General features: G+C 61.3%; 9 protein-coding genes across 9 annotated transcripts; all 9 read left to right on the top strand.

The window, feature by feature from the left end:
- Positions 1-99: 99 nt before the first annotated feature.
- On the top strand, positions 100-1,581 carry LINJ_22_0470 (conserved hypothetical protein; the record flags this gene model as incomplete). Its single annotated transcript, XM_001465541.1, has 1 exon — positions 100-1,581. The coding sequence occupies one exon, from the start codon at positions 100-102 to the stop codon at positions 1,579-1,581; it is 1,482 nt and encodes a 493-aa protein (XP_001465578.1).
- A 667-nt stretch (positions 1,582-2,248) lies between these two features.
- On the top strand, positions 2,249-3,727 carry LINJ_22_0460 (conserved hypothetical protein; the record flags this gene model as incomplete). Its single annotated transcript, XM_001465540.2, has 1 exon — positions 2,249-3,727. One exon carries the CDS (start codon positions 2,249-2,251, stop codon positions 3,725-3,727), a length of 1,479 nt encoding a protein of 492 aa, XP_001465577.2.
- Positions 3,728-4,748: 1,021 nt separating this feature from the next.
- On the top strand, positions 4,749-5,300 carry LINJ_22_0450 (rer1 family-like protein; the record flags this gene model as incomplete). The annotated part of the gene is made up of 1 exon (XM_001465539.1): positions 4,749-5,300. The coding sequence occupies one exon, from the start codon at positions 4,749-4,751 to the stop codon at positions 5,298-5,300; it is 552 nt and encodes a 183-aa protein (XP_001465576.1).
- A 2,367-nt stretch (positions 5,301-7,667) lies between these two features.
- LINJ_22_0440 (putative proteasome regulatory ATPase subunit 1) lies at positions 7,668-8,981 on the top strand (the record flags this gene model as incomplete). Its single annotated transcript, XM_001465538.1, has 1 exon — positions 7,668-8,981. The coding sequence occupies one exon, from the start codon at positions 7,668-7,670 to the stop codon at positions 8,979-8,981; it is 1,314 nt and encodes a 437-aa protein (XP_001465575.1).
- A 1,905-nt stretch (positions 8,982-10,886) lies between these two features.
- Positions 10,887-13,556, top strand: LINJ_22_0430 (putative kinesin; the record flags this gene model as incomplete). Its single annotated transcript, XM_001465537.1, has 1 exon — positions 10,887-13,556. One exon carries the CDS (start codon positions 10,887-10,889, stop codon positions 13,554-13,556), a length of 2,670 nt encoding a protein of 889 aa, XP_001465574.1.
- Positions 13,557-14,446: 890 nt separating this feature from the next.
- Positions 14,447-17,122, top strand: LINJ_22_0420 (conserved hypothetical protein; the record flags this gene model as incomplete). The annotated part of the gene is made up of 1 exon (XM_001465536.1): positions 14,447-17,122. The coding sequence occupies one exon, from the start codon at positions 14,447-14,449 to the stop codon at positions 17,120-17,122; it is 2,676 nt and encodes an 891-aa protein (XP_001465573.1).
- A 1,434-nt stretch (positions 17,123-18,556) lies between these two features.
- On the top strand, positions 18,557-19,039 carry PAR45 (putative peptidyl-prolyl cis-trans isomerase; the record flags this gene model as incomplete). Its single annotated transcript, XM_001465535.1, has 1 exon — positions 18,557-19,039. The coding sequence occupies one exon, from the start codon at positions 18,557-18,559 to the stop codon at positions 19,037-19,039; it is 483 nt and encodes a 160-aa protein (XP_001465572.1).
- A 1,244-nt stretch (positions 19,040-20,283) lies between these two features.
- Positions 20,284-23,688, top strand: LINJ_22_0400 (conserved hypothetical protein; the record flags this gene model as incomplete). The annotated part of the gene is made up of 1 exon (XM_001465534.1): positions 20,284-23,688. One exon carries the CDS (start codon positions 20,284-20,286, stop codon positions 23,686-23,688), a length of 3,405 nt encoding a protein of 1,134 aa, XP_001465571.1.
- A 1,169-nt stretch (positions 23,689-24,857) lies between these two features.
- Positions 24,858-26,588, top strand: LINJ_22_0390 (conserved hypothetical protein; the record flags this gene model as incomplete). The annotated part of the gene is made up of 1 exon (XM_001465533.1): positions 24,858-26,588. One exon carries the CDS (start codon positions 24,858-24,860, stop codon positions 26,586-26,588), a length of 1,731 nt encoding a protein of 576 aa, XP_001465570.1.
- Between the last annotated feature and the right edge of the window lie 423 nt (positions 26,589-27,011).

Genomic DNA, 27,011 nt, shown 5'->3' with positions numbered 1-27,011 from the left:
ACGTAAAGGAACGCAGAAGGGAGAAACGCTTTTACCCCTCTATGACTGTTTCAACTGGCGACGCGCTTCACCTCTGTCGGTTGTGGTGTAGCCGTTGCCATGCAGCCAGGCGAGCGCTCGCCTCTCCTACGACTCTCTGCCTCCCTTCTCTCCGCTGATCTCTCGCGTTCCCGCTGTCTACTTCAAGAACACCGTGTTTCGTTACCAATGATCAACGAGCACGTCTACCTGATCAGTGAGGATCTGGTCTTGGTGCCGTACCTGGCGCCGTTTGTGCCACGCTACCATGAATGGATGTGCGACCCGGAGCTGCTCGCGGCCACTGAGAGCGAGCCCTTGTCCCTGGAGGAGGAGCGCGAGAACCAGTTGTCGTGGCTGCAATCCACAGACAAGATGACGTTCATCCTGCTAGCGCCGGCTACAGCTCATCATGACCACGCCTCTGCCGTCGGAGGGGACCGTCTTTCTAGGGGTGCAGAGGAGCGGCAGCGGCGGCAAAAAGATGAAGGCACCCATGCTGGGCTCGTGCGCTTGTGTGGGATGGTGCCGCCACTCGAAGAGGTGTTTGCGACCGCGTCGTCGTCGCCGATTGCCTCTCTCGCGTCTTTTTGCCTCCCAGCCCCTGCTGTGTCGTACCCGGGCAGTATCGTCACCACCGCAGATCACACGCGCACCGTGTCGGAGTTGCATTCCCCGCGAGAGAGAACGAGCACATTCGGCTGTGCGTTTCCGCTCTTGAAGCGGTACGCTCCTTCGCAGGTGAAAGAGCTCTTCAGCAGCGACGCATCTTCAGCTGTGTCGCAGCCGCAAGGAGCCTGTGCGAGAGCTGAGGAGGTGCAGCGCCGTGCGCTGGCGCAGCCGTACGTCATGATCGGTGATTGCAATCTCTTTTTGCTGGAAGAGGATGACGATGGCGGCGACGAGGCCAGTGACGGGGTTGCAGCGTTTGGCTGGCCGAGCTCCTGCGAACAGCAACAGCACCGCCGATCCCCCACGTCTGCTGCGATACCGTCGGACGGCAGCCCGCCGCTTACTCCGGTTTCCGCCTTGGCACCCTCGCGTACGTTCGAGGTTGAGGTGATGGTGGCCGACACAGCCTTCCGGCGTCGCGGGTTGGCTGAGGCTGCCGTCCGTATGATCATGCAGTATGCCGTCGCCGTCTGCGGTGGGACCCGCTTCGTGGCAAAAATCCTTGCTACGAACACCGGCAGCATCGCGCTTTTTACGGAGCGCCTCAAGTTCGCGCCGTTTAAGGAGGTGAAGGTGTTCAACGAGGTCCACGTTGCACGCTCGCTGAGGACGGAGAAGGAGCGCCGTGCGTGGGAGCTGGAGTGCCGGCGAAGCAGGTGCGGGCGCGCCGCGTGTAGCAAGGCTTCTCTGCACGGTCGAACGGCGAGGTGCGAAAGCCGTGCAGGTGCCGTGCCAGACGGCGCAAGAGGAACAGATAAGCCGGAGGAACCACCGTCCGCGTCGCCACCACACTCGCAGCAGGCCGGCTCGGAACTGAGCCACACGTACTGGTGCGCACCACTGGACGACGTGGTGGCGTCTTCGATTCGGGTCTTCACACAAGCGCCATAAGGCGAGCACGTTGAACACGTCCACGACGCAGCCAACTGCAGAGGCAGCACAGCTAGGAGCGAGGCAGATAAGGTGGAGGTGGTGCATGGAGCTGCCTCTCGTATGGATGTGGAGGCGGCCTCAGCGCTGCTACAACCCCGTTAACACAGTACCCTCTGACTTCGTCGCTCTCGCTCTCAGCATTCCGTTCTGTTTGCGCCGCTATCCACATCACTCTTCTCCCTTCGTCCTCGTGAAGCTGAGGCATTGAGGCAGCATGTCTTCGCGACAACAGCACGCGACCATCGGCGGCAGCGCACCAGCGTGCCTTTTGTGTTTACGCGTGCTACTCGATGCGCTTGCGGCGTTCTCACGTATTCGCCCGCCTCCCCCCCTCCTCCTCTCCTCCACCTCTCCTCATCGTCGCCCATGCTGCACACACGTGCTCTCGTGCGCGCTTCTAAACGCCTTCGTCGCTCTCTTGGCGATGGGTCTACAGAACGCTCTCGGTCTTGTCGCGGTATAGTGCTCATCTTGCCGAAGTCCGCCATCGCAAACACTGAGGCGGTAGCAATACACGTCGGTGTGCGACGAAAGACAGGCTTCGGCCCGGCTTCGCCAGCTCCTCTCCCCTCCTCCCGCCGCAAGCGGCCCTGTTCTTGTGTGCTACCTGCGCTCAGGTTGCACCATGAGCGCCACTCCGTTGTCGCCGTCCCTACAGACAGCCTTAACCAGCGTCTCTCCCACAACCTTAGCGACCCCGGCTGATACCGTAGCAGGTGCTACAGCTCCCGCTGCCGAGCGAGTTGTCCGCGATGGCGTCTCAAAGAAGCGCTACCGCGTGCGTGCCAACTACTTCCTTGTCGGCGATTTGGTCTGGGTGCGTCCTGCGAAGCTGCCGTACTGGCCGGCTGAGGTCGTTGACTGCGACGAGGCAGCAAACCGCGTACGAGCCCGCTTGATCGTACCACCTCCCGCGGCCGTGCTCGCGGCAAATCTCGCCGAGGAGCAGCGGAAGCATCGGGAGCGGCGGAGGCGCGAAGAGGCGCGGCTTTTCAAGATGCACAAGAAGGAGTGCAAACCGGCGTCGTCGACCCCGACAGGAAACGAGGTGCCGAGTGTCCACGGCCATTCATCGCCGTTGGGGCTTGGAGTGGATAGCGGCACCCTGTCCGCCAGCTGCGGTGCCGCCCCAGCGCCGCCGGAGCCTCAATCAGATGTGGTCACGGCCAATGGGAAGGTTGTGTACTTCTTTGACAAGCTACGCACAACGGAGGAGCTGGACGTCTGCCTGGAGAGTCGTCTGCAACGCAACAAGCACGACGTAACTCTCTATGCGGACGCCTTCACTCAAGCCGTCCTGCAGGCAAACCGGCTCGCGCGCATCTCTCTCAGCCCGGAGAAGCTGCAGCCATACGAGGTGTGCGCCGTGGGCATTGTGCACAGCCTGATGCGGGCCCATATTGAAGCGCCGCGCCAGCCGAACACCGGGACGTTCGAGCCACAGACCGGGCTTATTCGCCTCCGCACTGGGCTTGAGAACGCCGCGCGGGACTTGGCGGGCTTCGAGTTCATCTGGGTGCTCTNTCAGTTCTCATTCGCCGCCCCGATGGCTTCCGGGGAGGGGCAGGAGTCGGTGCGCAAGTTTCGCGAGGCAAGGGAAGCCAGTGCGTCTGCTACCGCAGGACCTGCGTCGGCGGTGCCGGACTCTGTGCCTGCTACTACAGAAAAAGCATCGCCGACGGCGGATGGACACGTCGATGCTTGCCACGACAGTGACGGCGAGGCGCTGTCGGCGTGGGCGCTCTCCTCTTTTCGGCGGCGGCAGGGGTTCGATAGGGCTGCCGGCTTCAAGACGATGATAATACCCCCTCGTGATGAGGAATGGCGCGGCGTCTTTGCTACGCGCAGCCCGCACCGGCCCAACTTTATTGGCCTCTCCTGTGTGCGCCTCGTCGCCGTGCATGGCCTGGACATTCACATAGCCGATCACGACTTGCTGCACGGCACGCCGGTGCTGGATATCAAGCCGTACTTGCCCTTCTGCGACGCCCACGCAGACGCGCGTGCGGGGTGGGTCGAGGCGCTGGACGCCAGCGGCAAGGGGAAGGGGGATCACAAGTATGATACGCAGACAACGCAGGTCCATCGAGTGACGCTCGAGTGACGGAAGGCGTGCGGCAGGATGGGCCCGTGGGAGATGAGCAAGACACGAAAAGAACGGAGGGCGCATCCTTTTCACCGTTTCAGTACGCAGCAGGTGTTCGCGGCATCGCACCTACCTCACATTACAACCGCCAGCTTTCGGGGAGGTATGCAGTGTAGCGCATGGTTCATTTTCTCGTGTAACGTGTAAGCAGACAGAAGAAGCGTAACAACACCGAAGAGGACTACACACATGCTTGTTGCTGCAGTGGTCGGAGACGAGACATCGAGCCAGTCGGATGGTGCGAAACGAACGGCGACATCTCGGAACTTCTATGGGGGAGAGCAGAGAGAGAGAGATGGACGGTGTGTGCGCGTATGTGCTGACGGTGCGTGCCGCTCTTGTAGTTCTCGTCATTCCTCTCCGTTCATGTGTACCGCCGCTCTTTTCCCCGTTTCTTGTTGCCGGCCTCCACCACCGGCCCTCACGTGCTACCCCTATCCCCATCATTCTCTCTCAGTCTCTTGCTCACTTGCAGAGGAGCCTATCGAATCACAACTGTTTTCGGAACACAGAGAAGGGAACTACACACCCGAGAGGAAGAAAAGAAGAAGGCCTCATACACGCACGCAACCGCCTCATCATCACCACCCCACCTCTCCTCTCCCACTTCTGCCGGTGTTGACACGGTAGAGACTGGTGCGGTGAGCTTTTTGTTGGGAGTCCTTTACCGAAGCCTGCACGTAGCGAAGCGCTTCTCTTTTCGGCCTTCCTCTCCGCCTCGGACACGGAGGGGGTCACGCAGGGACATACGCCCCCATTGCACTCTCTCGCACGTGTCTTCTCACGCTGCTCGCGTCCTCTGTGTGTGGCGTGGGATCGCTTTTTCCTCGCCCCCGCCGCTGCTTCTTCACTGCGGGCGCATCCGTGGCGCTTTTCCGTCTGATTCCTGTTGTGCGTTCACGTGGTGAGTGGATTCGTTCTGCTGCTCGCGTGTGCTGTAGTATTGTTAATCCGCTACCTTGGGTTTATCGCTACCGCGATGCCGCCATCCAACGACCTCCTTGGGCCGAGTGCCGGTAACCCCTTTTTGCGCAAGGCGCGCGTCACCTACAAACGCTACCTCGACGCGTCCGTGCCGCACCGTGGTCTGCGATGGTGCTTCTTCGCCTTTTTAGCGATCCTGTACGTGGCCCGCGTGGTCACCTTCGGTGGCTTCTACGTAATCACCTATGGCCTGTGCATTCACCTGCTCTACCTGCTCCTGCTGCTAATCACTCCGCTGTCGGACCCGGATGAGAGCGAGGGCACGCCGTTGCCAACGACACACATGGACGGCGACGAGTACCGCCCGTTTATGCCTAAGGTGCAGGAGTTCGTGGTATGGAAGCAGATGTTTACGGTGCTGTTCGTGTGCCTCTTCCTGACCATGTTTTCCTTTCTCGACATCCCCGTCTTCTGGCCGATTCTTGTGCTTTACTTCCTCATGCTGTTTGCGACGCAGGTTGGCGGGCGGGTGCGACACATGATCAAGCACGGCTATGTACCGTGGAACACCGGCAAGCCCAAGTTCGTGCCCAAGAGCACTTCGTGAGGAAGGGTGTAAAAAGGTGGTCGCTTGTTCATCTAGTCCTACACCCCCTACCTTCCTTCTGCCGGTCTGTGCCCGTCTGTCCTTCCCTTTCTGTCTCTGTGCTGCAGGTTTCAGTGTATGCATTACGTATCGGTCATCACCCCCCACCTGCTGCTGCTGCTCTCGGGCTCGCTGCCCGGATGGGGCCGGCAGAAAGACACGGGCAAGAGTCGAGCGCGCGTGAAGTAGAGGTTTGCGTCGCTGTCGCAGAGGATGAGCGAGCGGGGCAAAGAGCGGCCGACCCGGCGTGGGTGAAGAACGGAACATGCATAGCACCCCCACAAAAACGAATCGAAAGGAAGAGGCGGTGCGCGGTGAACTACAGAATGCGCCACCTGACCTCCCCCTCCCCCTTCCCATGCTGGCTTTGTGACCACCACTCCTTCATCGGCTCTCGTCTAAGTTGCTCTCGGCGTCGGTGGACGCTTGTGCGTCCGTCGGATGATACGAACTTGGATGTTTTATGACGCATCCCTGTTTCCCTCTGATGCGCTATGTTCGTGAGCGTGCGTTGCCGTGGGCTGTGTTGATGCCTATCGTTTGGCGTGGGCGGTCGTCTCGGCACCTCCCTCCCTCTTGTTTTTCACCTGCGTGGCTCTCTGCGTTCATGCGGACGGATGAGGACGTCGCGAGTGCACTTCCCATTTTGTGTGTGTGCGCGTGTGCGTGTTGCATTTTTTTGGTTGGCCCCGCCCTCCCTTTGGTTTTTGTTTGTTTCTGTTGGCGTGCCCATGTGCAGAGTCGCTTACCCCAAACAGTTTGCCCAGAGCAAGCGAGAGGGAGACGAGTACGCACGAATACACCTACACAATGGAGGAGGAGGGGGGGGGGAGGCTGCACGAAGTAGAGCGAAAACACATCGAAAAGAGGGGATGCTCAGGGGGGCTGCGTGGTTGCAGGGCGGCGCCGCACGCTTTTCCTATCCGTCCCCCGTCCCCCGTCCCCCACAGACTCACAGGCCCGTCGGATGTGCGACGCGTGCTTGTCGAAATGCGGGGCACCGGGCAGGGGCGGATAAGAAATGCCAAGCCGTGTGAGGTGCTTACCCTGCTTGCCTTGGCGTGCGCAGGTCACCCACACTCCTTACGGAGAAGACAAACCAACACCCACACCCGTACATACGGACAGGCGAGAAGATGCCGTTACCCCCGCTCCCTCCCCGAAGGCCCCTTATGCGCGCTGCACCTGTACTCCGCCTTCTGGTGCTTCATCTCTGTAGCATTGAGTGTTTGTCAGCGAGGCGAGACGGACAGGCTGCAGCTTCTCTGAGTTGCAGACTCGATGCTGAAGGAGGCCGAGAGGTGGAGAAGTGTGAGTGTGTGGGAGGGTGGCGGCATGCGATGAGTGACAGCTGCGCGCAGTCACTAGATGTTTTTGTATCATGCGCGCCAGCAGGCACTACCGCCACCCTTTTCTCTTACACATTTGCCTTCTCGGTTGACGATCTCGTACGCGTTTTGGCGTCGTGGCTTTGGTGTTTCTGTTAAACGTCGCTCTGGTTGCTGTTAACGACCCGGTCAAATACACTGACAAGCTCACTGATGCATGCGGGGTGGACATCTCCATGGACCCTCCTAACTCGTACCCCTTGTCGGACAGCAGCAGTGCGTATTCAGGAGCTGACAACGCAAGCATCGTACCACCGACTCGCTGACCACTCGTTTTTGTTGTTGTTCTTGTATGCCCCTGTGCGCAGACTTGGCTTTTTGGCGCTGCCGTGACAAGGGATTTCTCTGCTAGCTCCCCATCTTCGGAAAACGCTTCGCAGCACGGCGCGCTCTATCTGCCACCCCATCACCCTGCCCGTTGCGCTCGCTCTCCCTATCCGCCTCTCGTCTCTCTCCTCTCTGCGTGTGCGTGTGTGTGTGTGTGTCTGCGGTTTGTGCGACTGCCTGCTGCTCTGCCCGTGTATGGGTGCGCCTTGGTTGGTGAGTACTGTTCATAGTTGTGTGCCTTGCAGTTGTTTTACGCGTCATCTGGGGGACGTCTGCGCCAATTTCTATCTCTGCTCTCACCTCTGCTCTCCCTCCTTCATCTACTACTTGATCGAAGGAGGAGTGCCGCCGCCGCCGCAGCAGCAGCAGACTCGCTCAAGAGCAAAACACAGATTCAGTGGAAGAAGGAACGAAGGAAAACGAACATCCTCGGGATCACTGGGACGTGGGTGAGCTAGGCGGAGAGACAGAGACCCAGACGCAGAGGCAAAAGTACAGAGGGTGCTGCGGACACCCCATCGCATACACATAGCGCCCACCTGCTTCGTCCCCACCGCACTCTCCTCCCTTCAAGTGACACCCATCGCTCTCCTAGACAGCCAAAACCGGCGCCATGTCAAACGAGAAGGGCGCGTGCCAGACCAAGAACACGGTCCGCGTGAAGGAGGACGACAAGGAGGAGAAGGAGATCATCCCGCTAGACAAGGATGACATCGCGCTGCTGAACCTATACGGCTCCGGCCCCTACCACGCAAGCATCAAGGAACTCGAGGAGTTTGTGAAGTCGCACGTGGAGGAGCTGAACAAGATGGGCGGCATGAAGGAAAGTGAGATGGGTCTCGCGCCTGCTGTGCAGTGGGACCTGAACAGTGACCAGAAGGTGCTAGAGCGCGAAAATCCACTGCACGTTGGCCGCTGCGAGCGCATCCTCAACAAGGGCCAAGACGATGCCCGATATGTGATCAGCATCCGCGAGCACGCCAAGTACGTTGTCACTATCGGCGAGCGTGTTGCACCAGAAGATATTGAGGAGTCCATGCGTGTTGGCATTGTCATGGGATACAGTAAGATCCAGATCGAGATCCCACTGCCGCCGCGCATCGACCGATCCGTGTCGATGATGCAGGTAGAGGACAAGCCCGACGTGACCTACGCCGACGTCGGCGGTGTCAAGGAGCAGATTGAACGCATTCGTGAGGTGGTGGAGCTGCCCATAACGCACCCGGAGAAGTACACGCAGCTTGGCATTGATCCCCCAAAGGGCGTGCTGCTCTATGGCCCTCCCGGCACCGGCAAGACGCTGCTGGCCAAGGCCGTGGCAAACCGCACGGATGCCACGTTCATTCGTGTGATCGGCTCTGAGCTAGTGCAGCGGTACATTGGCGAAGGCGCGCGCATGATTCGGGAGATCTTCCAGCTGGCGCGCACAAAGAAGGCGTGCATTATCTTCTTCGACGAGGTCGACGCCGTCGGCGGCAGCCGCGGCAGCGGCGACGGCGATGACGAGATTCAGCGCACCATGCTGGAGATGGTGAATCAGATGGACGGCTTCGACTCACGCGGCAACATCAAGGTAATCATGGCGACGAACCGGCCCGACACGCTAGACCCCGCCCTGACCCGGCCGGGGCGCATGGATCGCAAGCTGGAGATTGGCCTGCCGGACTTGGAGGGCCGCACGAACATCCTGCGCATCCACTCGCGATCTCTTTCGTGCGAAAAGGATGTGCGGTTCGAGTTGATTGCCAGGCTGTGCCCAAACACCACCGGCGCTGATCTGCGGTCGGTTTGCACGGAGGCTGGCATGTTCGCCATCCGCGCCCGCCGCAAGACAATCACCGAGAAGGATTTCTTAGACTCGGTGAACAAGGTAGTGAAAGGCCAGCACAAGTTCAGCGCCACTGCCAAGTACATGGTGTACAACTAAGCGTCGTAGGGCGGATACTCTGCGGCGATGAAAGGAGAGGAGAAGTGGCTGCGCATATGTATGAATGCTTGCGTGCGCTTGTATGTGTGGATGATGCTGCGTGTGACGCCGAAGCAACGACACTCTCTGTCGAACCGCCACCAGGAAACAGCACAAAACAAACGATGTCAGTGGCAGAGCAGCGGAGCGCGACATGCAGCAGAGGGAGTGAGGGGAGGCCAAGTGTAAATCGAAAAGCGGACAGAACCGGAAGGGCAGTGTGTGCTGGTGGGAGGGGAGGGTGTGCAGGTCGAGGAGAAGACAGTGTCATAGCAAATGCACACAGACACACATACAGCACATCGCATGCCCCCCTCCCCACATCGCCCTCTCGGCCGCTCTCCTGCGACGATCTTGTTCTCTCTTGGGCTTGTGGCGGTTTTCTGCACAGTGGCGGTCGGTTTCACGTGCCACCGCTTCCGCCCCCCTCCTCCTTCCCGCAAACGTCTTGACATCACAGCGAGCCGTTTGTTGTCTTTTCTGCGTTTTTAAAATCATTATTCGTATTGGCGTGTTGTGTGTGTACGAGATAGAGAGGAAAAAGGCAGCCGTGCACCTTCCGACCTTCCTTGCCCCTCCCCCCCTCCCTCTCCCCCGATCCCCTCCAGCCTCGCCCCCGAGGCACGCTTCTGTTTTGATTGGTGCGTTCTCACCATGAACAGCAACAAAGAAACGACAAAGACAACCGCCCGAGAGCCGCAAAGGACGAAGGGGCGATCATTTTACTCGACACCGATTGTGGTCTGGGGCGGGACAAGGCAGCACGGGCGGCGTGTGGTGGCGGGGGTACAAGCAAGGGCAGCCGCCTCGCTTGGTCTCTCTTGCCAGCCTTCCTCTTGCCGTCTATTTTCGGTTTATGCGTATTCCCTCCCGTCCAGCATGATGTGGTGTGCACGCCAGCAGGCCTGCATGTGCCTCTGTGGGTGTAGCGAAGTCGAGCCCGTGCCACGTAGAGACGGCATGGAAGAGCGTCGAGAGGGAGTGCGATAAGCGTTGTGTTCGTGTGTGTGTGTGTGTGTGTGTGACGGCGTAGCAAGTCTGTGCGAGAGACTGCCAGCGACTCCTTTCTGCTTTTACTTCCGATTTTGTTTTCTCATTCCTCCTGCTTTCGCACTCTCCCCCCTGCCGTCATAGCAGCAGCCTGTGACATTCCCCTTCATCTTTCCTCGCCTGCTTCGGGTCTTGCCAAGCCCGGCTGGACACCGCAGCTCTGTCAACTCGGCCCCTTCACGAGAGCCCCTAATGCGCAGCTGCATACTCTTCAAACAGGAAGGCACAAGGAAAGGTAACACTGGTTTCTCTGTCGCCCCTTCTCGCCTCTCCGTGTGTTTGTGTGTGCCTTCACGTATCCGAGGAGCGGGGTGTGCATGGCTGTGATGGAACGCAACCGTTGAGAGCGCAGCGCACGTGCCCCCCTCCCTCCCATTCGATTAGACTCATACACAAGAAGAAAAAGAGAACAAGGAAGCGGCAAGCCGTCGTGTAACACATCTTTTAGAGAGGCGATCACACTCGCCACAAGCGGTACGCAGCTGGCGCGTGGCTACCTCGTTCAAGGGTTGCGCGGAAGTGCATAGACACCATCTATGTGTATACCAGAAACAAGCGGGTAGAGAGTAGAGAGAGGGCGGTACTTCACTGGAAGGGAAGGCGAAGGGGCGCTTGGCGACAAGACCGAGTCGACTCGCTGCACCGCCCTCCTCCCTCTCCTCCTCTCTTCTCTTCGCTCGTTCCGGTGCGGCTTCCGACGACACGTTGCTTTACACACATACACGCGCAAACACACACACGCACACACAGAGACACAGACACGCATCCTTGGTTTACCTTTCGTTTTCTTTTTGTTCTATCAGCATCGGTTGTGTGATGACTTCGAAGCAGACGGCGAGCTCGATCGAGGTGGCCGTCCGTGTCCGCCCCATCCGTGGAGAGATTCGCGAGTCGAGGACTGCCTGGCATGTCGACGCGACATCCCTCACGGAGATCGCCCAGCCGGATTGCGCCTTTACTTTTGACCGTGTCTACGATATCGCCGCGACGACGGCAGAGGTGTACGAGCGGAATGTGCGTGGCAACATCGTGGCGCGAGTGGCGCAAGGGTATAACGGTACTGTGTTCGCCTACGGCCAGACTGGGAGCGGCAAGTCGTACACCATGTTCGGCGACACCGCGAACCGTTCGCCTGGGCTTATCCGCCTTGCCGTCCACGACCTCTTTGAGGCGCTCGGTGCGGAGCAGCAACAGAAGCCCTACATGCACACGGAAGTGTTTGTCTCTGTGCTGGAGATCTACAACGAGCAGCTGCGCGACCTACTCCGAGGCGGTGACGCCGGTGGGGGCGGTGCCAACGGTGCACCATCCGCCACCTCTGCTCGCGGATGGGCGTCTGCGTCGTCGCCATCGACCACAGCGCCTCTCTCGGCATCGCCGCCGGTGCTCAGCATTCGCGAGAATGCGTACGGCGTGTACGTGCACAACGCCCTTCGCATGCAGGTCGTGTCGGAGCAGGAATGCATCAGCATCATCTACGCCCACGCGGCGTCGCGGGTGTCGGCTGCGACGGCGATGAACGAGCACTCCAGCCGCTCCCATTGTGTGATACGCGTCTCGGTGGAGCGCTCGCACTACATCGAGGACGCTCTCTCCGAGGCTGACGGGGAAGAAGACGAGGATGAGGACCTCTCTACGCAAGAGGAAGACGACGGGGATGACGGACGCGCCTCGTCCACGCAGACGGGTCTGAGCGGCACGAGCCACGCGGGCCGTAGAGCGGCACGCTGTGCCGGAACAACCGCAAGGGCGAAGGCTGCGAAGCACAAGAAGAAGGTCATCTCAACGCTGAACATGGTCGACCTGGCGGGCTCGGAGCGGGTGGCGAAGACGGGTGCGACGGGACTGCGTATGATCGAGGGTGGCCACATCAACAAATCTCTCACAACCCTGGCCACCGTCATCGACCGCCTGGCAAGCGAGGCAAGTCATCCGCACACCGGCGGTGTTGCATCCTTCATCCCCTACCGGGATTCGCGGCTCACCCATTTGCTGAAGACCGCCATCGGAGGTAACTCGTTCACGGTCGTGCTGTGCTGTATCACCCCCGCCATCGAGAGCGCCGACGAGTCGCGCAGCACCCTGCAATTCGCCTCTCGCGCCAAGCGCATCAAGAACAAGGTATGTGTGAACGAGGTGGCCAACGCGCACACGCGCATGCGAGAGCTCGAGGCGGCACTGCGGCACACGCGGAAGCTCCTCATCGCCCAGACGCTTTACCTGTGGAGTAAGCAGCTGAAGATACGGAAGTACGAGGCGCAGCTGTCCCATATCGGGCAGACGAATTTGTCACTGAGCGAGCACACGCCCGCCGCCTCTGGCCCATCTCTGCTGATGAACCAGCAGCAACAGCAATCCATGATCATTGCGCAGCTCACCGCACAGAATGATGCACTGCGGGAAGAGGTTCGCGATCTCAAAACCCGGGCCGAGCTCGCGGGCGAGGCTGGCGGCCGTGATGGTGGGGGCAAGGTGTTGCCCAGCACTGGCGCCCTTGCCGAGCTTGTCTCTTTGCGGCAGTCCCTAGATTCCACTCAGCAGCTCTTGAAGGAGCGCGAGGCAGCTCTGGAGGCAACGCAGGCATCCCTCAACGAGCTAGACGGTCTTTGTCAGGAGCTGGAGGGGGAGAACAAGGCCCAGGCGGACAAGATCAAGGCGCTTGCTCGGTGTAAGAGCGAAGCCGAGGAGCTCATGTGCGCTGTCGAGGAAGAGCACGGGGCGCTGCAGCAGGAGGTGAAGCTGCTACGCTCGCAGCTTCAGCAAAGTCAGACGCGGCTGCTGGAGAAGCACCGCGGTGACGACTACCTATCCGAGCTTACGGCGTTGCACGTCGCGCATCAAAACCTGCAGCACTCCTATAGCCAGCTAAAGGAGAAGGCGGACCGCGAGAAGGCGGAGCTGACGCAGCGCTTGACCCGTCTAACCGAGAGCAACAATACTCTCGAAGATGAGCTGGACGAGGCCAAGGACCGCGGCAGCCTCATCAACTCGCACCTCTGGCGTCTGCTGAGCGCTGCAGCGCAGGCGACACAGGGAAAGCCACTGCAGATCAAAGATCCAGCGGCTACCGTGCGCGATACCCAGGTGATGGAGGCTGTGCGGTCTCTCGCAAACGTTGCTGTGATGGCGAACCGCAGAGGCAGCGACGGCGCCGGTTCTGGCGAGAGCGTGAACGAGCTTCGCAGTCGCATCCGCTTTCTCGAGGAGCAGCTTGTCGCGAAGGATGCGCAGAGGGACGTGATCGTTGACGCGAAGTTGAAGCGCATTCAGGGGCTGGTGCTGCGCCTTCACAGGGTCAACATCGCTCTCATTGAGGAGATGCGGCAGTGCTTCCACGACAACGAGCTGCTCTTCGAGATCGCCACGAAGACGTCCAAGACTCAGAAGAAGGTGGAGAAGGCGGGGCTGACGATGCGGTCGCTGGAAGCTGCGCTAAGCCGGGCCCGCTTGGCACAGCCGCCGCACAAGCCTCTTTACCACAACTGACCAAGTGACCGTTTTAACTGACGGCGGAAAGAGGGGAGGTGGACGATGATTGCAGCGACAGCGCGAGGCGGGCGTAGTCGCGCCCACACCGAAAAGCCCCCAAGATATCTGAGAAGGATCACATCGCACACTGCGGCGCTCTTATTATTTCCGTCGTGTCGTTGCTTGAACTCCGCTCTCGCTGCCGGTCGGGGTGTCCCCGCTTGTTCTGAGGCTGAGCGCAGTGGACGGGCGTCGGAGAGGAAGGGTGGTTGCGGCAGATAGGAGCAGGTGCCTCACCATGCTTTCGCTCGCCGACCGCGCGTAAGGGCTGTGTGGATGCGTACGTGGTGCTCTGACGAGACATGCACACAGGCAGTCAAAACAAGAACTGCCTTGAGGGGAGTTTCGGCATTCAACATGCATGCACAGAGGAAGGCACGCGTACGTGCGTGCGCCGCGCATGTGGAGTGAGGGGGGAGGGCGCCCGCTGCTGCGCATCCGCGAATAATGCTAAAAAGAGAGAATTGCAGCGAAGTCGTGCTGCCGCCACGGACGGCGCTTCGCTTGAATGTCTTGGTGTGCGACTCCATCGTCATTCTCGTTCTTTCATCGATCACTCCCCTCTTTTTCCCTTGACTTATCGGGTGCCAACGGCGGCGGCGTGAGGCGCAGCAACTGGGCTTGGCTCTGTGACGCGCAGAGGGAGGAGCATGTGCTTGATCGCCACCCCCTTGCTACCTCCTCTCCTGGCACTCCACGACGCTGTCTCGCCCCCTTTTTTTTGCGTGTTTTCGTCTGTCCTTTTAGTTTGCCGGCGGCGCTGTTTGGGCCGCTGACTTGATTAGGTGGGGCAGTCCCTCCTCCCTCTTCTCGCCCCGTCCGGCGTTTCACAGGTGACGCCGCAAACGATGCCGTCTATTCAGGTGTCTGGCCGTCATGGCTCCTACGCGACGCAGTTTTGGAAGCCGTCTGCGTGGGCGGTAGCAGCTTCGCGATTCCGTAACCGCGCCGACATGCGCGCCGCGTACAGTCGTAAGGCGATCGATCGGCGTCTTGTTCTGCCACTGGACAGCCATAACTGGATTCGCGCTCTTGAGGTACTGAATGCCGGCTACGCACGCCTCGGTCGCACCCCCGAGCACTTCAAAATGGTGCTGAGGGATATGGTGGAGCACCGCGGCCCCTACGCTGAGCGCGCCACGTTTCCGTCATCTGCCTTCGCGCCACCGTGCCCGACGCAGTCACGTGGCGGCGTCGACGGTGCAGAGGCCCGGGTCTTTGGCGGCGACGGCCAGCGGCTGCCCAGCACGCTTGCTGAGATGCCAGCAGGCAGTGAAGGGGCCGCCGACATACTTCCAGCTGTGGACGCGTTGCGCGACAGGGCCTACGCTGGTGAGATTCCGTCAAACCGCTCCCTGTGGGTCACCCTTGTGTGGTCGTACTGCGCTCTTGACCAGCCGAGCGGCGCCCTCGACACATTCCATCTCGCTACGCGCCGCTTCCGCTTCTCGTCGGCGACGATGCAGCACATGGCGTCGTTGCTGCTGCCTGTTCTGTGCCGGCACGCGCAGCTGGAGGAGGCGACCAGGTTGTACGAGACTTACTTGAAGGTGGATGGCACCAAAGAGGATGCGGATGGCGCGCTGGCATCACGGCACCACCGCAGCCGCATCGAGGACGCCGACGCGCGACGATGGCTTGCCGAGGCGGCGGCTCGGCGAGGCGATTGGAAGCGTGTGCAAAACTTCGCCGGTGATGCACGTGCGCCGGCAGGCAGTGCACCCGCCGCTGACGACCACCCTCACGCCACCACTCGCGGCTCGCCATCGCGTCGGACGATCGGCTCCCTCTTCCACGACACGGCCAGCCCAAAGACGCCGGCCCTGTCGCCTGGTGGCGCACATCTTTTTGCCTCTTCGGAGGGTGCCGGCAGAACAGAAGGCCAGCAGGCGACGCCGCGCTCTTCAGCGGCGCCGCCAGCACGGCCAATGCTGCAAGCGCTCAGCCGCGAGGCGGTGCGCCAGCTGTTTCGCTGCCTCTGCCGGGGCGGCAGTGAGTCGGGCTCGCACTCGCAGCTTCGGGATGCGCTCTGCTGCTGGGAGCACTTGTATGGCCCTGTGCTAGAAGCTGCATCTGCCGTTGACGGGGATGCCATGGCCAGCTGCCGTGATGACAACCCTTGCCGTCTCACGCGCCCCCCGCCGCTGGAGGACGTGCACGAGTTGCTGAACCTGCTCGCGTCCCACCGGCGCTGGAAGGAGTCTCTTTCCGTGTTCTGCCACCTCTTCCTGAGCAGGCCCGCCAAAGTGTACGTCTCTGCTACCCTCGCTGACCTTCAAGTGCTGCCGTCTTCCATAGGAAGTAGCGATGGCCCGTTATCTGCATCCGCGAACGGCGAAAAGCCCATCACAGCACCAGTCCTTCGACTCGATGCCACCACGCTGAACATTTTGTTCTCGTCCCTCCCCGCCGCCGCTGCGCCGCTACTGGTGCGAGCAAGGAAGTCGACACCCACTTCCGCAACGACGACAGCCGAAGAGCGCGCTCACAAACAGTGGCCGTCGCAATCCCACGCCGCCAGCGATGAGCGCGAGCTGCGGCTGTCGGCGTCCGCTGTCCCCGTCACCGTGGTTCGCCTCTTTGATGACCTTCTCCTTCTTCGAGATGACATGGTACTCACCGACTTCGTAATGGCCGCCGTGGGACCGGCGCTGCTGCAGGTGGGACAAGCCGAGCGCGTCTTCGACCTCCTTGCACGCACGCCGATGATGGTGGCGGCTTCGCAGCGCAAGGCGCCAGCGTACGTCTCGACTGAGCATCAGGCTCTGAAGGCAGAGTTGGTGGCGCTCGGGTATGCCGCATTTGCGTTGTGCTCCTCGTCGGCACGGCGGCACGACATGGTGCGGCTGCTGCCTCACTTGTTTCCGCCGGAGGTGGTGCGCCGCGTTGCCACAGAGGGCGAAGGCAACACGCCGAGTAGCTGCGCTATCTTCGAGGGCCGTGCTGTGTTGAGGAACTACTCGCGCTCAGCCACGGCGTCTTCCACTGGCGCCACGATGAAGTCGGATGACACGGTGGCGCCCAACGGCAGCGTCGATTCCTTGCAGTCCCACACGCGCGCCAACACCGCGAGCACCACAGCACCGTCCCTCCTTGACATGAAGTGGCATGCCCCTACCGCTGCCTCTGCTTTCAGAGGGGGGGACCTCAACGTCCCTACCCGGCCCGGTCGACGATCCAGCGCTGCCACGCTCACCTCTCTCGCCGATGACGCGATGCGCCGCGACTATGTCCGTCTGCACGAGCGTCGCCGCGACGCCTTCACGGGCAGCCACGCCGACGCCGAGCGAGACCCGAGACCGATTCCAAAAGGCTTGCACGATCATGCGAGCGGATGGGACTTCTTCGGTCGCGGCGGCGAGATGGTTTTTGCGAACCACAAGCGCACTCCGCACCCCTTCACGATGCAGCCGAAGGTGATGCGCGATCTGCGCAACCCCTACCGAGGATGGAACCCGCGCCGGAACAGCTCGCTGGCGCACAAGGAAAACGTCATCAAGTGGAATGGCAAGAGCGCCGTATGAGTTTGTGCGGGGCGGGTGGCACCGTCATGGCCGGGCACGGGCCTGTGCGCGTGCGCGTCTTCGCAGTGCGCCACACACTCGCGCGGCGGATGTAGCAGACGTTTTTTTTTTTCATAAGTCAGAGGTCCGCTCTCCCTCTCTCTCCACCCCCTCTTCCGGTCTGCAAACAGCAGCCTTGCGTCAGCGTCACCACCCCCTTGTTCATCTCCGTATGCGCGGGGCCGCCAACTGACACATGCTCCGGCGCAGCACCGTGCAGCGCAACGTTCCGTCCAGCTCTGCAGCGCCTGCATGAAGGCTGGTCTCTCGTTTCTTCCTCCTCTTCTCCCGTTCTCCAGCCTGCTGTGCTGTACGTTCTCTGCCCGCACTTGCGGCTTACCGTGTTGTCCTTGGCTGTGATGGCGGCTGTAGTATGATGATGACAAGCGATGAGGAGGAGAAGGAGAGGCAACGATTCGACGCGACTCGTGCACTGCGCGCAGCGCACTTGAGCAATGCCCCTACCGGTGCGTACGCGCTTGATTGAACTTCGACTCTCTCTCTCCCTTGTTCTCTTGTAGGTGTGCGTCGTCCGCACGGGTGGCGCTTTAGGTGACCATGAGCAGCTTCCAAGCACACGTGGCGAAGCTAGCGCGGGCGGCGGAGAGCGTCTCTGCAGATGCCGAGCAGGCCCCCCCGGCCGTCGCGATCCCGCTGCGCGAGGCCGCCCAGTCGCTGCCGCCGCACATCATCGCCGCGACAGACCCGGTCAAGCTGAACAAGCAAGCGTCGATTTTCCGCTGCCCTGCATGGGCGGGTCTGCCGTCGCGGCCTTTCCATCTTCACTGTGTGCGAGGCAAGGTGCCGTATCCCGCCCTTGGTCTGCAGAGGTTTCCGTACTACCTCTTTGGCAAGAACCCAGTGTGCGATTACGTGCTGGAGCACCCCTCCATCAGCTCCGTGCACGCCGCGCTTATCTTCAACAAGGAGCACGTCTGCTTTGTGCTGCTTGACCTGGGCTCCACCAACGGGGTGCGACTCGAAGGGAAGCGTGTGGAGCCGCGCAAGCCCATCCCTATCGCGGTCGGGTCGGTGTTGCAGTTTGGCTACAGCACGCGCACCTACGAGCTCCGCGCGGGGGCGCCGCCGCAGCTGAAGCGCCTTCGCGAGGACGGTGACGAAGATACGGCGGCGCAGCGGCACGGGTCGGGGTTGGCGTCGGCGGACAGTGGACTCTGTGAAGCAGACAAGGTGTCGCTCTCTGCTGCTGTCGCCGGCACCGCCACCTGCCCAGCGACAGCGCCAAGTGCCGTGATCACTTCGGCCACCAGCGCCGCTACCGCTGTGTCCCCGGCACCCGAAGGACAGGTGGCGAACGAGCCAAGAACATCCTCCACGACTGCAGAGGCTGCCACTTCCAGTGCCCACGGCGCTGTTACCAGCGATGTTGGACGGATGGCTGAACCTGCGGCGACGACCGTAATGCATGCAACTGCGGATGCAACCGGCGGCTCGCCGGCAGAAGCTGCGACTGCCTCTGCAGCGGCGGAGTATGCCCCCATTCACCTCTTCCAGCTCGTCATCAAGCACAAAGACGTTGAGAACCCTATCTCGCGTGGGCGCAACAAGGGCGAGATCATCACCCGCTCTCGCGCCGACGCACTTGACATGGCGCGTTACATTCTGGCCGACCATCGGCGGCGAGTGCCAGTCGCTCCAGATCTTGGCTTCTCGCCATGGACCCCTGAGGAGTTCGTTGCGGCTGTCGACGAGTACTGTGAGATGTCAGCGAAGAAGAAGCGCGGCGACCTGGGGGTGGTCGAGAAGGGCACCTTCGCGGACGAGATCGACAAGGCGGCGTTTAGGCTGCGCCGCGGCGAGGTGAGTGCGCCGGTGGAGACGCAGCTCGGTGTCCACCTCTTGTATCGCTGCGATTGAGCGTGCCCGCGTGTGCGCTGGGTCCAGGCTGCATGTATGGGCCGCAGTTATCCTTTTCCCTGCGCGTGCGCTTTACGATGGCGTGGGTGGAGGGGGAGGCCAACGAAAAAAAAAATAGGTGAGCAACTACGGTTCATTTTTTTCGTGTGGGTCTGTCCTGGCGTATTTCGCGGGTGGGGTGGATGAAGGCTAGCCGCGGTGAGACCTACCAAAGGCAGGGCGACGGCGCCTTTGTTGTTTCTCCACTGTGAGAGCGGCCGTAATACTTCCGTATCACGGCCGTCGCGACATCCGAGGACGCCGCTCTGATGCTTATGTGCTACCTGTGAGTAGCTGCCCATCCGCGCTTCTCTCCGATCCTCTTTTTTCTTTTCTCTCGTGGTCACGCCTCTCTCGTGAACCTCGGCTTTCTTTTTCACGCATTTCTGTCTGTCTCGCCATCCCTCCGCTAAGCAGCGCGCGTCGCTCGCGGAGCCCACACATATCAACTTGCACAACGCTCACACACCTCCAAACCACGGCATATTTCAATCTCGCACTTCATATTCGACAGCCCTTCTCTGGGCGCACGCGCAGAGAGGGAGGGAAAAAGAGGAGGAGGTGTTGGTGGCGCAAACCGCAAACGCAAGGTGAAGTGGTCAAGGCGCACACGCACGTGCCCATACAAGCACTCGACGCGTGCACTCGTGCGCACATATACACGACAATCTCCTTTTCTCTCTCGTAGGCGTGAGCCGCTGCCGCTGTTGTTGTGACGCTCTACGCGTCACTGAACCGCCTCGTGGCCACCCACCCAAACCCATACGTTCACACCCATACACGCACGGCCGCTTCACGTACCGGCCGCCTCGCGCGTGGCTCATCCCGCCACATGGTGTTTTACGTCTCTCTGCTTCTTCAGAATATAGGCACCCTTTCTTTAGATCGCAGCCTCCGCTCTATTTCTTCCCAGCGCGTGCGCCTCTCCTCTGTTTTCGTATCGTCTTGCGGGCCCCACGCTGCCGTGCGTCTCACTCGCCCTCCCCGTCGACGTCTGCCTTCTCGTGTTTTGGGGTCGTTTCTCACGTGAGGGTTTGTCGTGTGCCCCCACCCCCTTCTCCTCCTCCTCTCTTCTGTCGTCCCCACTTCCAGGAGAGCTGGACACGTTGCACACGCCCCTTGGATTCTTCATACACCACGGGCGTAGCATCGCGCGCATACGACAGCATCCTCATCCGTTGCTTTTTTTTTGTTATTGCTCAGCCATGTCGCTCTCCGCCCAAGGCTTATTGAAGTTTCTCAACCAGAAGCATCGCCGCTACGAGGTCTTTGAGCAGATCTCGTTGGCCGAGACAGCGAGCGGAGCGGCTCCCTCGTCAAGGTGTGTACTTCGCGGCTCCGTCGTCGTTCCGGAGGCGGACAATGACAGCGCTGGTGGTGGCGGCATCACCCGCGTAATCCCGACAGCTACAGCGGTTATGCGCACGCCATCCCCGCAGCTCTTGCAGCTCCCCTGGTCACCGTCACAGCCGCAGGCGTCGACTCCAACTCAAGCGCACGGTACCATGTACGTGTGCGAGCTGCCGGAGGACACGTGGGGATCGATTTCTGCCGTTACTGCCACGCCGGCGCCGTCGCAGCGGCAGTTCGCCTTCGCCAACGAAGCTGCAGCTTTCTGCGCCTCACCAAGTCCTGGCTTTGTGGACGCCGGGGACGGCGCAGTGGGAGCGAGTTCAGTGCAGGCGTCGCCAACGACCGCTATGGTAACTGTCATAAACACCCTTGACCAAACGGACCATACAGAGGAGATGCGCCAGGGGCCGGAAAGGCTCAGCAACCATGACACGAACGCGCCCACCTCAGATCTAGGTGCAGGCTCGGTGGCCGCAGTGGGAGGCATTCAGCTACCACAGTTGTCTTCCCCGACAGGGCAGGGCGTCATGGAGTTGCCCGCATCTCCACAGGCGCTGCAGACTGCCGGGGAGGACGTGAGGAGCGCCTTGAATGCGACACCGGTGAGATGCAGGGGCGCGGACGCGAACGCAGCTCCGCCGCAGTCGTCGCAAAGTCAACCACCGGGCGCAGCCGCTGTCGAAGCTTCTGTAGGGAAGCAGAACAATACCGTCACCGTTGTCCTGTGGGTTGCAGGTGTTGCTGCTGCTACAGGGGCCGTCGACAGCACGGACATGGGGCAAGCGGGGGACACACCCTACACCTTAGCTGCGGCACCACTTGCCACGCCCTCGCTCCGCCGCGATCTACAGCACTTGACTTCGACCGCCACTGCCCCTCAGAAGGCTGCCGCTGCCGCAGGCACCGCTGCAGAAAGCACCGAAGACATTGCCGGCAGCAGCACAAAAACGCTAGGGTGCCTCTGCTTCGCTGTACGCGATATCCATGAGGCGGAGAGCAACGACACCGACATGTTGACCCCACGAGATCGTCGCGTGCAGATGCTGACCCTGCAACTGGAGTCCGGCGCGGCTGCCTATGCAGCGAAATGCCCGTCAGATGTCTTTGTGCGTGTTGGCAGCAACTCGCTAGGGTGCGCGCTCACATCGCCGTCGGGGATTAGCGGTGGCGCTGCCGCTATCTCATCGCGCCGCTCTGCCCCGACAACGTCCTTTTCCTTTGTGTTCCACAAAGGCGGCATCACGCGGTGTATGGCCGCACTGCGGCAGCACTCGCCGGGGCTCGTCTACGCGTACCGTGGCAGCCGCAATAACTTGTCTCTGCTCCTGCTAGATGGTGCGAACGGAGTTACAGGTGCCGACGGAATCAGCACTTCGTCGCCGTCACGAATCCGGGGTGCCGCGACTCCATCCGAGCTGCAGGCGTCGCACGGGGTGCGCCGATTGGGCAGCGCGCATCTGGGGCTTCCGTTATCACCAGCAGGGCGAAGCACGAGCAGCGCTAGCGCCCCACCGGCGCAGCCGCCAGAGGGCGAGCTCCACGGCTGGCGCAAGCGGCTCTCTACCCGTGCGCTCTTCCGCAGTGGCGCCCGCGGCGTCGGCGGCCTGCTCTCGCACTACACCTCCAACTTGCGCTACGAAGCCATGAGCGCGGTTGCGCCGCACTGGCCATCCGCGTTGACGGGGTTCGAACAGGAGGCAGGCCACACCGATGATCCTCGTGGCAGGGGAGACAGAAGGGTCGGCAGCGCCACACGCGCATGGGCGTCGACGACGAACTCGCCGGACGAAACGCAGGACTACTCCAGCGCCTCCTCTTTTGAGGATCTCACGGACGAGATGACGGCGATACGGCTTGGCGCATGCTACTCTCCTCCACGTCCGGTCCTCCCACTGGACGGCGGAAGCCGCGCACCATCGCCGGTCACCGCGGCGGACTGGGAGCGCGTCTTCGACGTCCCTCCGGAGCAGCAGCGCTATCCACAACAGCACGGGAACGTACCGGAGAACCACTCCACGCACGGTGCGACTTCGGCAGCCCTGCCGCCTCAGACAAGGAGGCTGAACGCTGACCGCTGGCGTGCCTTCCGTCAAGCTGTTTACGAGCGAGGAGGGCTGGGGGACAGCAGCGTCCGCTTCGAGGTCTGGTGCTACCTGCTCGGAGCCTACCGCGTAGGCTCGACCGAGGTCGAGCAAGCCGGGGCGCTCCGAAACGACGAGGCGCTCTACACGCGCCTTACCTCACAGTGGAAATCGTTTCTGCCGGAGCAGGAGGCACACTTCGCCACCTACCGGTACGCCAAGCAATCCATCGTGAAGGATGTACAGAGGACCGACCGGACGCACCCGGCCTTTCGCGAGGATGACTCCGATATGCTGCGCGTGCTGCAGGAGCTCTTGCTGGCGCATGTGATGCTGGACATGGATCTTGGCTACAGCCAGGGCATGAGCGATGTGGCGGCGGTGGTGTTGCTTGCCGCGTTGCCCTCGCTGCCCCCGGCACCACATCTGTCCCCGGCGTCTGAGGCCGCCGTGTTCATGTGCTTCCGCAAGATACTGAGTGAGCACATGTCGGCGAACTTTGTCATTGAGGGGCGCACGGCTGGTGCGCCGTACGCGGCTGTGAAGGGGCTGCAGCGCAAGCTGTACCAGGCACAGGTGCTGACGCGGCACTTCCATCCGGGCTTGTACACGCATCTCAAGAAGAACTGCATGGCCGATGACATGTCATTCTGCTTCCGCTGGATACTGGTCTGCTTCAAGCGCGATCTGCCGAGCATCGAGGACACGATGCGCTTCTGGGATGTGCTCTTCGCTTGCCCGTACACCACGGCGTACGAGGTGGTCGTCACGGTGGCGTTGCTCGGCGCGCTTGCCGCACAGATCATAACTCACATACAAGCGTACGAGACGCTCCTACAGTTCGCGAACGGACTGAGCCGTGAGATAAGCCTTGACCAGATTCTCGTATGCGCGCGGGCGTTCTACGAGAACGTCTGCGTCGCCGAGGCACGCGAGCTGCGCCGTCGTCTGCGTCTCCAGGCCGCGGAGGCGTCCGCAAGGACAAGGGGCAGTACAGCAACCGGCGGCGCTGGTGAGCCCCTTCCTGGCTGGTATGTTGGTCCACACAGCAAGGAAGCGGCAGTGGCGGCGGTCGTGCCAGCTGGGAAGGCCGACGATGACGACGACGAATCTGACTACTTCCCAAGCGTCGAGGACATGGTCGCGCTGTTTCTCAAGACGGATGGACCTCTTTGAGAAGAGGTCGAGGAGCGCGAGGTGCGGCACGGCCACGACGCTTCTACTTTTTCATTGACATGAACCTCATCTGCTGTGGGCATGTATTTCTCTGCGTGGGCGTGTGTGCGGTGTAGGGCGCGGCCCTCTCTCCTCGCCTTCTTATGTTCCATCTCTCTTCGCTTGTCATGACAGGGGAGAGAGAAGGGGGGGGGCAGAGCGCTAGCCTTCTTCCTCACTCGTCTCACTGGACTCCTTGCCACCGAACACACACACACACACACACACAAAGGAGTGAGTTTTAGGGCTCATGCACGTGCATGTAAGCTCGGGCGTGTGTCGGAGTGTACAGACTGCACCGGCGTACGCGAGGCGACGGAGGCTGTCGCTGCGCCTGGTAACTGCCTTGCTCCCGTGCTGTCTCGATCTCCCTGGCTAGCTGCTCGCTCGGGCGCGCGGCTGCACTGCGAGCAGCAGACGACCCTTTGGTGAGGCGCGCGGCACTCGCGCACACGCGCACACTTCATTCGTTGTGCCCATCCCGCATGCGACTCTTCTGAAATTTCTGGGCGCGTGTTTGCCTTGCTTTCGCGCCTTGATACGGGAATGCCGCAGGTGGAGTCTGCGTGCGTGTGCGTGCCATCCGTTGGAGGACACGCACATTCACTTCCCCACTCACAAACAGAGTCTGCCCCCTACCGAAGAAACAACAACAGCGGCAGAGGGCGAGCAAACTCAAGCGCTGATACCATGGCTACCGCTGACGCCTCGCTTTCTTTCACACGCCTCGCTCTTACACACACACAAACTCGGGGGAAAGGATGACTTCCGCTACTCTACCCATGCTCTGCATCAGAGCGGAAAAAAAAAGAATGTAAACAAAAGCCCGCTCAAACTTAGTTGTGCAAAACGTGGGCAAGGGTCTTTTCAGTTCTGTCAAGATGCCCGCCACTACCACCGCAGTTCTCCCTCGCCACCGTCACCGAGAGAGTGCCAGGTCGGTCGTCCAGAGACTCCATGCGATTCCGGTACAGCTGTTGCCCCCGCACGTGTTCAAGCTACAGCACGCCGCCAGCAGTTGCGATTCTGACACGGGCAAAGATGCACCTTCCGTTTCGCCGGCAGCAGCGTTCGATGCTACCGCGGCTGCCGACGAGGGCACCACAGGCGACGCGTGCGCTGAGCTGGGCATGAATTCCGTCTGCTTGGTTACCACTGCCGCTGCCGCCGCGCCGTCATCGACGCGTGCATCCGCGACTGGCGAGGGAGCGCTCATCTCTTCTTTTGCTTCACCAGCGGCTGAGCAGCGCTTGGCCTACGAGGTGGCCGCCGCACACGCGCTGCGCGGCGGTCGTGTACTGTTCCTCAACGCCCCGACGAGTCAAGCCTTCTCGCTGGCAAGGTTTGCGGTGACCATTGAAAGGCAGTGGATGGCGTTGCAGCCACGGCGGCAAGAGGCACTAAGCGTGCGACAAGGCGACGCCGCAACGCTGCACGATGCCCAAAACTTCACACAGATGGGCTGTGCAGGGCGCACTGCCTCGTCACCAGCTTCTGCTCGCACGGCGTCGTCGGAACCGTGCTTGCAGTCGCTCAACTCCGAAGCTCAACTTCGAGCCCGTCAGCGAGCGGTGCTGGACGCTGTGCGGCGAGTAGAGGTGCTGCCTTGCACTTCCATGGAGGACTTCTACGCCGTGTGCCAGGCCTACACGTTCCCCACCGTTACCGTAGCCGATGGTGCTCCAGAGGCTTCGGGTCCAGAAGGCACGCCAAACTCGCCCTCCTCACGTGTGTGTGGTGTGACATGTTCGCGCGGCAGCGGGCAGCCTAGTGCGTCGAGGGAGCCGAAGATGAGGACCGAGTTGGTGTTTCCGTCCTCGCTGTCTTTCACGGATTCCGGTGCGGTGACGGCCACCGCTGCTGCCGCTGCCCCCGCCTCATCGTTGGCAGCCTTATCCGCTGCCGCGTCGTCCCCCACGGCTGCTCGCACCTCCACGCTGCATGAGGTGGACATCGTACCGCTGTGTATCGTGGACGGGTTTATGGGGCGAATGTCGACGTCAGCGCTGCTCGAGCGCGCGTCCGGTCAGGCCATCCCGCTTCTGCATTACGTGCTGTGCCTTTTGCAGCGTCGTCTCAAGTGTGCGGTGATGTTGGTGGAGGCGGGAGGGAGCGTGGCGAGGGGTGGTGGCGCTTGCTGGCCTTCCTCCTCGTCACCGTCAGAAAGCCCGGCTTCTGTGAGCTCTCTCTCGGGCGGGCATCCGCAGAGCCGAAGCGACGCTTGGGGTGACCTACCATCTCCTGCGATGGTGCTTGCCGCCTCAGACCTGGTACAGCGGCTGCGTTCCCCCCACATGCATCCGTCGCCAATCGTGCCCGTCTCTCACGCCGCATGGTCCCTGGCGCAGGTTCCGGCGGTGAGCTTCAGCGAGGTCGGCGTTGAGGTCGAGCGCCAGCCAGGAAAGAAAGCGGCGCGAGCCGATGGCGCAGCTGCGCACACGGCGCGCACGTGGTTCTCGCAGGCACCGCCCGTCTCCCTCCATGACGTGCAGTTATCTGTAGCGTACGTCGAATGCGATTCCGTGTGGCGCCCGCTGCGGCACGGCGACCGCCACATGGAGGCTTGCGATGCAAGGAGCGGCGCCACTTCACGGCACGATGAGCTCCTCCTCCCTTTCAGCGTGGCATGGCGGTACCGTGTGCATCTCATGAAGACGACTGTTGGCGAAGCTGCTGGCACGCGGGCCGTCGGTACTGATAACCTCCTGCAGAATCGCCGGAGCAGTCCGAGTGGGCCTCTCTGGCCCCCTTCTCGTGGCTCGCGTCGGCCATCGGGAGTGCTGACGTGCTCATCTGGCACACCCAGCAGCATGCAGTACACTGGTTCATGGATGCGGAGCTCCCAGTGGCGGTACCTGTAGATCCTAGTAGTGGCCGCTGAGGGCTGTGACAACGGCGTTTGCGTAGTTTGTGTACGCGGAAGGGGGGTCTGTGCGTGCGTTGGTATCTGCGTATGTGTCTGGCTAGCCATGACCGTCCCTGCTACTGCTATTCCTTCCCTCCTTCCCCCCCACACACACGCACACACAAGCTGAAGGCTCTCCTCGTGACTGCCAGTTGTGTGCACATTTCTCACGAGCAGGTTGCCAAGGCAGGCATCGCTTCAGGAACACGGGTATCACACACGCGGCGCCGGAGTCCATAGTGCCGCTCTGGTGCCGCGCGAGTGCTGTCCGAGATGTGCGCATGGCCTCTTTCTCGCGGACTCGCTCTCATTCATGCATTTGATCCCCTCGCCGTCTTTCTTGGCACATGCGTCTTTCTACGTCTGTGCTTGTGTGTGT

This window comes from Leishmania infantum, chromosome 22, assembly GCF_000002875.2.
Source record: "Leishmania infantum JPCM5 genome chromosome 22".
NCBI classification, from domain to species: domain Eukaryota; phylum Euglenozoa; class Kinetoplastea; order Trypanosomatida; family Trypanosomatidae; genus Leishmania; species Leishmania infantum.
The sequence above is the reverse complement of the archived record's forward strand: the minus strand, read 5'-3'. Positions and strand labels throughout refer to the sequence as shown.